This window comes from Notolabrus celidotus, chromosome 16 (assembly GCF_009762535.1).
Source record: "Notolabrus celidotus isolate fNotCel1 chromosome 16, fNotCel1.pri, whole genome shotgun sequence".
NCBI classification, from domain to species: Eukaryota; Metazoa; Chordata; class Actinopteri; order Labriformes; family Labridae; genus Notolabrus; species Notolabrus celidotus.
In genome coordinates this window covers 32,303,625-32,312,582 of record NC_048287.1, presented here as the reverse complement: position 1 = coordinate 32,312,582, position 8,958 = coordinate 32,303,625, and the positions used below count along the sequence as shown (strand labels likewise).

Here is an 8,958-nt window from a genome sequence, read left to right as displayed (position 1 = left end):
TGAGTGGGGAAAAGGGATGATCATAAAATAAAGTGTGTTTTTTTTCAGTGTAATAGATGAACAACTTCTGCTTTATTGAGTGATAAATCATAGTTAAGACATCTGAGGAAGTTTGAAGAAATGCAATCATTCAAATGATTCATTGAGATTAGAAGGAACATCAAGTTATCACACAGCACAAAGACGATGACGTGTGTGTGTGTGTGTGTGTGTGTGTGTGTGTGTGTGTGTGTTTGAGTGTGTGTGTGCTCACCTTCTCTGGGTGTGTCCCTCTAAAAGCTGCAGGTACTGCCGCATTCTCGTCTCCGTCTGTGCTGGAAAGACTTGAACGGTGCAGGATGGATCTGTTCGCCTTTAAGTCGCTTCTGTTTCTGCTCTCTTTTCTCGGTAAGAACTCAGAATCTGTGTGAAATGTTAAAGAGTGTGTATTCAGCAGGTTTTAACTCACTTTGAGATCAGAGTATGTCGTTTTGAAACTTATTGATGTTCCTCCAGGTGGAAAGAAGGAAACAGCAAAGAGAGGAAAAACTCCAAATAAAGCAGATTCTAGTCTCTAGTGGTTTTTACATCCAAAGACAGCTAAAGACCCAGCTCTTCAGGAAGCACTATGCACTTAGCTAGACTGTTCTCCACTGTTGTCCCCAGTGGCAGATCATGTCTTCCAGCTACAGTTGACTCACACTGTCCTGCTCTACTCTGGGACTCTGTGTTCAGGTCTGGAGTGACCCAGCACTTGGTACTTTGGTCATTATTGTGGTGATGTTAATTGTTGATGATGATAATGGAAGGTCTTAAATGGTTTGGTTGCTTCATTGTAGATGTTCCTTATTTACTTTGTGCATTGCCTTTACACTGCTTGGCAGTACCTGCACCCAAATGGACTTGAAGCACTCTGTTCCTCTTACTGATCTTGTTTCCTCTTGTCTAGATCTTTGCTTGTGTTCTTCTGGGTCTGCTAAATGACATTGTAACATTGTAACATGATTCTTGTAGTTGCATGACTTTCCTTCTGTCTCCTCGCAGGATGCTGCTCAGGGGTGGACATCCTGCCAGAGGGTCCAGTGGACGTGGTTTTGGGGAAGAATGTGACTCTTAAGACGCTCCTCGTTAAACCGACCTACGCCTTTTTATTGTGGAGTTTCAATGACGGGACGGACGCGGTCAATGTGGCCACCGTGAGTCCGGCAGGGACCAAAGTGAGCGAGGCAAAGTACCAGGGCAGGGTGATGGTGAACTCCACCAACGGGTTCCTGACTCTGGGATCCGTGAAGTCGGAGGACAGCGGGGATTACGCGCTCAATATGATCACCTCGGACGGAACCACGCAGACTGGGAATATAGAGCTCCGGGTCCTGGGTGAGTCCCTCTTCCCTGTTAGACACCTGTGATGCTGGATCACTCTGCGCACATGTAGAGGTGGGCTTTAGTTTGACTTAAAGCAGAGGAACAGCCTGTTATTTGGAAAGGTTTGTGGATGCAGCAACTTTACGCACAAATTCCGCTTCAAAATGTTTGTAAAAAACAAGTTAAGGACTTATTTCAGTTCTTTATTAAAACCATTTCTGCACAACTTTGATGCCGAATTCCACAATGAGTCATGAAAACTCAGAATAGTGTTTTAAATTGCACATTTTAGGACTTTGATAAACACTTTACCCCAGTGGCGGAGCCAGGGGGTGACCAGGGGTGGCCATGGACACCTCTGAAAACTGATTGGCCACCCTGAAATTCATAAACATGATTGGTTATTTGCCATTTCAGAGGCATTACTTATGTTTAAATCAGTTATTGTGTTGTTGTGTTTCAAGCTGCAGAGACAGGAGTTTCTTTGCATTTGAATATTATTTTTGTTGATGCTTTGACTTTGAACAATCATCTTCATTTTGAGTCCCTAAAGAGTTCAGCAGATTTAAATGTTGACTCTGTCGAGTTACATTTTTAATCTTAACATTAGAAATCTACAAAGTTGTAACATTTGTTAAATTATTCTATGAAAAGAAGTTAAAGTAGATGTGATTATTGGAGGTAACCCTACTAGGTTTGGGGTAAGCCCCTAATGTTTTCCACGCCTGGCCACCCCTTAACAGTCAGTGCCCCAGTTTGGCCACCCAGGTCAAAACTGTCTGGCTCTGCCCCTGCTTTACGCGTCAAATATAAGTCTACGCGACCAGTGGCGGAGCCAGACAGTTTTGACTTGGGTGGCCAAACTGGGGCACTGACTGTTGAAGGGGGGGGCAGATGTGGAAAACATTAGGCTTACCCCAAACCCAGGAGGGTTACTTCCACTAATCACTTTAAAGCTGCTGTGAGGAACTTTTGTTTTGTATCAATTCTGGCGCCCCCCTTGTGGACAAAGTGACACCTCTTATCTCTTGTCCTATACATGCAAAAGTAGTGTTTTCAACAAAAGCCTCATCCTGTTGTGTTCAACAGTCAACTTTATCAGGCAATGTGATTATTTTCCATGAAAACAGTCAATAAAGGCTGTTTCTGAAGCAAGATGTCATCATCTGGTCTGACACCTACCCCCTCAGGGCGGTTTCAGGCATTACAAATGACAACAGAGAAGGTGTCAGTGTTGCTGCTGATGGTCTTGTTTGTTATTAAAGGTCATAAAGAGGCATCAGGATCATTTTCAGTCTGTTTCTCAGCCAGTTCAAAACTCCTCACAGGACCTTTAACTCATTTATTAAAAATAATTTGACAAATGTTACATTTTTGTAGATCTCTAATGTTAAGATTAAAAATGTAACTCGACAGAGTGTCAACATTTAAATCTGCTCAACTCTTTAAGGACTCAAAATAAAGATGATTGTTTAAAGTCAAAGCATCAACAAAAATAATATTCAAATGCAAAGAAACTCCTGTCTCTGCAGCTTGAAACACAACAACACAACAACTGATTTAAATATAAGCAATGCCTCTGACATGGCAAATAGCCAATCATGTTTAAGAACTTTAGGGTGGCCAATCAGTTTTCAGAGGTGCCCATGGCCACCCCCGGCCACCCCCTGGCTCCGCCACTGTACGCGACTTGTTAGACAAGGTGAGCTCGTTATTCAGAGAGAGATCCTGGACTACATCTGCGCCGAATAGACCAGCAGCTCCTGCAGACCCGGATGAAGCTGCTTCAGTCTTTAATTTGAGCTCTCAGTGTCTCCTGCAGCAGGGGTTCCCAAAAGAGTGGGTTGGGACACAAATAGGGGGTCATGAGATGCCTTCCAGACTGTTTTTTTTTCTTAAAGTGATCTTAAAATAGTAGATTTTACACATTCTAGTAAAAATATGGACAGAAATAGAAGCTAAACTTGAAATAAAAGCTTGAAAAGAGAAAGTGTAATGAGTTTTCTGCCTTCCTTTGTCTCCAGTTGACTCCTAAGTTTAGAGTTAGAGAACATTAATGATCAAAAGCATCAGTAGCAGTAAGAAACACAGACACATGGTCTTATAGGTAGGCTCACTTTGTGCAGACCAGCTATATGAAGCCACATTAAATCACTTAGAGGGACAGTGGGGGTCCTGAGTCTTTGGCACCTATATTTTGGGGGTTGCAGGCTGAAAGGTTCGGGAACCTCTGTGTCCTACAGGAAGAAAAGGTTGAGTTTCTGGAGGTAGTTTGGTGCACGTAAAAAGGCAGAGCCACACCTGTTACAGGAGAGGAGGCCTTGGAGGGTTTGAGGGTGATCCCTCCCTGAGCCACCACAAGTTTACACGGTGCTTAGCAACAGCTCTGTTTGAGACCTATATTCAGTCGTGGAGGGATACACACGCACGGTGTCTGAGCTGTGGAGGTGTGAGGCTTTGATTTATCTTTTAAAGGAGAAGCTGTGACAGTTAAAAAAAAAGAGTTCAAGAGGGAGAAAGAGTCAGAGTTTCTTGAAGGTGTGGCTCCTCGCTCACACACACACAGAAGAAGAAGAAGAAGGGTGTGTTTGTGTGTGTTTGTATTCAGGTTCAGGTCACGGTGTTAGTACATACGCTCTCTTTGACCTCATTGTTTTAACAGTCAGGAAGTGTTTAGTCATGTAGTCCAGAATATTCACTCCAAGCCCTTAGATATGATTCATGGAGCTGTAGAAGTTTCCTCACCCTTCAAATATTGTTCACGTTTATCTTCAGTCTTAAAGCTGCACATCCAGACGTCTGAGAAACGGGTCGATGTCACAGACTCATTTTCTGTAGATTTATCTCGGCGAGTCGTTGCAGCTTCCCTCCGCCCTTAATAACACAGAGTTAAACCACACGCAGCATGATGCCAGGGTCTTTACCACAGGAGGCATATGTGTGCCTCTCTAGACTCTCACTTCCTCACAGAGCTCGCCTCCTAAGAAACCACATGTTTGATGAACGCTCAGAACAAAACAACTGATGTTTGTTTTGCCTCGTCCTCAGACGTGAAGTGAAAGTCTTTAACATGTGTTTGGATTTAGAGGAGTTATAGGAGCAGGAAAAGTGTGCAGGTAGTTGCAGAAAAAACTGATCAGGGATGTTCTGAAGGGAATGATCTCCTTGTTGCTTTAAAGGAAGTTTAAAGTCAGATTAAGTGAGACGTCTGGAGGAAAAAAACATGCATGGTTTGCAGAGTGCGGCTAACGTCACGTCCACGCTCTCTAAACTCGAAATCCTGCAAAATCAAACGTGACTTTAGAGCCAACGAACATGCTGCAACCTCCGCTTTTTAAATATGAAGCCCCTTGCAGAAGTGCTAAAAGCTGCAGTTCCTCGAGCGTCCACTAGAGGCTGCCTGCAGAAACACAGGAAACCACATACACACCCATTCAAAGAAGACGATCTTTACAGTTTTTACAAGTTTTGCCCAAATAAGGGCGTGGCTGTCTCGATCATAGACTGTATATATAATGGACGGCGTAGCTCCGCCTTTTCTCATTGTACGTTTTTGAAGCCGAAATATCCTGTTCCAGAATTTCCTGCTGCCATCTTGGAAATTTTCTGTAGGGAATTTGTGTGTCTCCACGGTAACAAGCTCCGCCCTACAGCGTAGCATCCCGAGGTCCTACGGAGTTTCTCTCTACGGCGGCTGTCAATCAAAGCAAACAGGAAGTAAAACCGTGTTTTTTAACCTCTAATAACCAACGAAGAAGAAACTGTTCAGGAAAAAGAGGCCTTGAACACAAAAAAGTCGAATACTAACTACATATCACCACAGCATACAGAGGGAGAAACATTCAGACCATGTTGATTTATGTTTTAAAGTTTGACTGCAGAGACAGAGTTTTTGACCTATACTGCAGCCAGCCACCAGGGGGAGCAGTTTTTGTTGTGGCCTCCGAGCCGAGCGAGATGACGCCCTTTTTATATACAGTCTATGATCTCGATTGACAGGTGGGAACACTGTAGCTGTTAGCGAGGAGGGTAAAGACCCGCCTCTTTACCTCACATAAACTGCAATACATCGAGTGTCCACTAGAGGCTGGCTGCAGAAACACCGGAAACCACATAGACATGAATGGGAAAAAGAGGATCTTTGCAGCATTAATAAACATGTTTACAGCCTGGTTCAAAAAACAGCTTGGCTCTATGAAGCTAATCTCTCTATCGGCACACATTGTACGGGGGGGTGAATTTTTTTCTAACGTGACGGTTCAGAAGATATTGAGATTACAAGTTTTTGCCCAAATAAGGGCATGACTCCCGGTCGGGAACACATAGCTGTTGGCTAAGAGGCTCAAACTCCGCCCCTTTACGTCACACTCTGCCTGGTTGAGTTCGGCATTTCCAATATGGCTGCCGCCGTTGATTAGCTTCAAAACAGCGCTCAGGAACAGACGGGTGACGTCACGGATTCTACGTCCATATCTTATACAGTCTATGGTTTAACCGTGGCGTGTTTCATGGGACACTTCCTGTGTCAACAAACTGGTCTTCCTCCGCCATCGTTGCATTTGTCGTCCTTTCTATTTGCTCGCTTCCTGATTGGCTGTCCAGTTCCGTTCCATCTCGCTCGGCTCGAAGGGAAGCCGCCACAAAAACGGCTCCCCCTAGTGGCTGACTTCAGTATAGGTCAAAACCTCAGTCTCCCTGTCAAACTTTAAAACATAAATCCACGTGGTACGAATGTTTCTCTCCTCCGCATGCTGTGGTGATATGTAGTTAGCAGGGGCGTCGCCAGACCCCCTTTACTGGGGCACGTGCCTCAGTATAAATGAGCTGTGCCCCAGTATCAGGGGCGGACTGGCCATGGGAAGTAAAGGAAAAGACTTTAGGTGCAGTTGTGAATGTGTTGCATCCACCGCAGTGTTTCCCATACATTCATTAATTCCTAAACAAGTGGAGTCCCACGATCCCCCAGCACTGCTTTGGGTTAAAAGAAATCATCATTAAATTCTCAATGGTTCGAAAGCTTTCCCTGGTTCTAATATTCTGTAAATAGAGAAGCAGCTTTTTGTTTCTCATGTAGGATGTTTGGTGAACACATGAAACATGACACATTTGTGAGCACTGGTTTCACTAACTGGAAAAAAGCTCTGGATCTCTTTAGAGGGCACGAGAAATGTGTGTGTGTTTGTGTGTGTGTGTGTGTGTGTGTGTGTTTGTGTGTGAGGAAGGGGAAATAGTAGGGGGCCTGTTCCCCAGTAGAGCTTTATGCCTAGCAACGCCCCTGGTAGTTACTGTTTGACTGTTTTGTGTTCAAGGCCTCTTTTTTCTGAAAACTTTCTTCTTCGTTGGTTATGAGAGGTTAAAAAACGGGGTTTTACTTCCTGTTTGCTTTGATTGACAGCTGCAAACACAGCCGGATATCTGATCGTAAATACTGAACATGTTTATGATTTCAAATCGGTGCAGCCCTGATTGTCTCCTCCTGAGCAGATCACTGTTAACATCCCTCATAGCTGAGGATAACATCTGGAAATATAACCTCTAGAAGCATCCAAAAACACGGCCTGTGGGGATTTTTGTCGGACAGGAGGAACCAGGTCCATAACTGGTCTGATTATCTCATAGTTGGAGCCGTTACAGGATTACACTCCAATGCTTTAACTTCTCTGTATCTTGGTTTTTGGGGCAGGAAACAAGGTCAATCAGAGCCAAACCTGCACCAACCTCTAACCCTCACCACCCGGAGTGAAGTCACTGCACGACACAGAACTGGTTTCCACTCCTTCGCATTGTTCCCACACACCTACAGTTGCCTAATCGCCAATAAACAGGCGACACATTCAGAAATGGAGCTCCGGGATTATTGAGAACGAGTCCAGCAGGTTCAGCCGCCGCGATATTCACCGTTCACTCCATTCAGATGTTGAATTCAGAGGACAGTTAGGATCGTGTGAAGGGAAAACCGGCCCTGGGTGAGCAGGTTATTAACTCCTCCTCCTCCACCGGGGATGATTGTGGAATCATTAACCGCTCATTTGTTGAAAGATTTAATCAACAAAGGGAGGGGATTACTTCAGTCTGACTCCTGAGTATGTGGAGAGATTGAAGGGAGATATCTCAGATTGGATGCAAAAGTATGAAAACAAAGTGATAACACTCTTTCCTCTCTGTTCATTCCCTCTCCTCCTCTCTCCCTGCAGAGCCGGTGTCCGCTGTGGCCATCAAGTCCGACCTCCCCGAAGTCGTCGAGCACAACAGCACCGTGGTCCTGACCTGCTCCGCCAAAGGATCCTTCCTCAAGTTCACCTGGCTCAAGGGGACGGTGCCCATCAAGATCGACGACAAACGGCTCACAGTGAAAGAAGTCAGTCTCAGATTTCAGACGTTAGACGCTAACTCGCCGAATCACGCCGTGACATCCGAAAACACAACATTATGGTTTTTAAAAAGGTCACACCTGATGTTTTATGTTTTGTCCTCTCTGCTTTGATTCTCAGGAGGAACTGTCCACTCAGCTGACCATCAGAGATGTCGTCAGGACGGATCTGGACGGTCCCATTTTCTGCATGGCTGCAAACAAACTGGAGACCAACAAAAGCGCCCCCTTCAAACTCCCTGTCCACTGTGAGTACTGCACCCAACAGAACATCAAACTGCAGGGACAGAAATCAAACTACTCGTGGTTTCAGAGCTTCTTGTGATTGATGACCGACTCTCAGGATATTTGGATTTAAAGATACGTGTAGAAACATCAAAGATGGCGCCTCAAATTCAAATAGTTTGAATCTTTTAAAAACAGAAGCAGACGGATGGTTTTCCTCCGTTGTAGACACAGTTGGAGTGTCTTGTGTTTACTCGGAGGTCTGCTCTTTGTTTGAGAAGTGTGTTTCTCTGAACGAGCTCCACACCTGTTGGTCAACAAAGACCAGACCGTGTGAGTCAGTCCTTCACACCCCTGGAAGTCCGTCTCCGCTCAGGCTGTAAACCTGATTCCTGAGACACTCGGGGGATAAGCGAGCGTCTCACGGCCGTGTGACTCGCACAGTCAGGATTGAGGTGTGTGTTTGCAGGGCGCTGCCTCTCAGCCAGCACTAATACCCCTATGTGTGTGTGTGTGTGTGTGTGTGTGTGTGTGTACACAGCGGCCTGCGCTTCCACTCCTTCCCCATGACTAACCCAACAGGCCGGGAAACCACACCGACCGCGGGTTAACCTGGTTATTAATTAATGCAGCGCTCACAGCTCACAGCTCCGTCTGCCGTGGATTCATGTTAGAGAGCTACACAGAGGCGTGAAGGCATCGTGGATAAAGTCACAACTACTACCTTTAATTTAGGAGCCTTTCAAAATAAAAGGTCTTTATGAGTTATCTGCAGTTACTCATGCACAACAATAAAATCTAAAGGATCACTACTCTGCTGAACATTTCATTATTCTGTATATCTGAGTATGTCTGTGTTTCCATCTGTTATCTATCTTTATCATTTTATATGAACTCTGTTTTGACCTGCCGGGGACTACAGATGAAAACTTGCTTTATGGCTAACTCCGGCGTATTTACTTAAGATAAGAAAGATAAGACAGACTTTATTGATCCTCCCTCGGGGGGAAATGTTCTGG

General features: G+C 44.9%; 1 protein-coding gene across 2 annotated transcripts in view; it reads left to right on the top strand.

Annotated features, from left to right (window-relative positions):
* Positions 1–269: 269 nt before the first annotated feature.
* Positions 270–8,958, top strand: part of LOC117828473 (carcinoembryonic antigen-related cell adhesion molecule 5-like) — a 32,734-nt gene continuing 24,045 nt past the window's right edge. Inside the window, exons 1-4 of one of the 2 annotated variants that reach the window (XM_034705630.1) lie at positions 270–387; positions 1,024–1,356; positions 7,539–7,702; positions 7,836–7,962. In XM_034705630.1, the coding sequence (XP_034561521.1) occupies positions 339–387; positions 1,024–1,356; positions 7,539–7,702; positions 7,836–7,962 (673 nt within the window). In that variant the 5' untranslated portion in view covers positions 270–338. The remainder of the gene's footprint in view (positions 388–1,023; positions 1,357–7,538; positions 7,703–7,835; positions 7,963–8,958) is intronic. The other variant, XM_034705629.1, reaches the window with a different exon arrangement.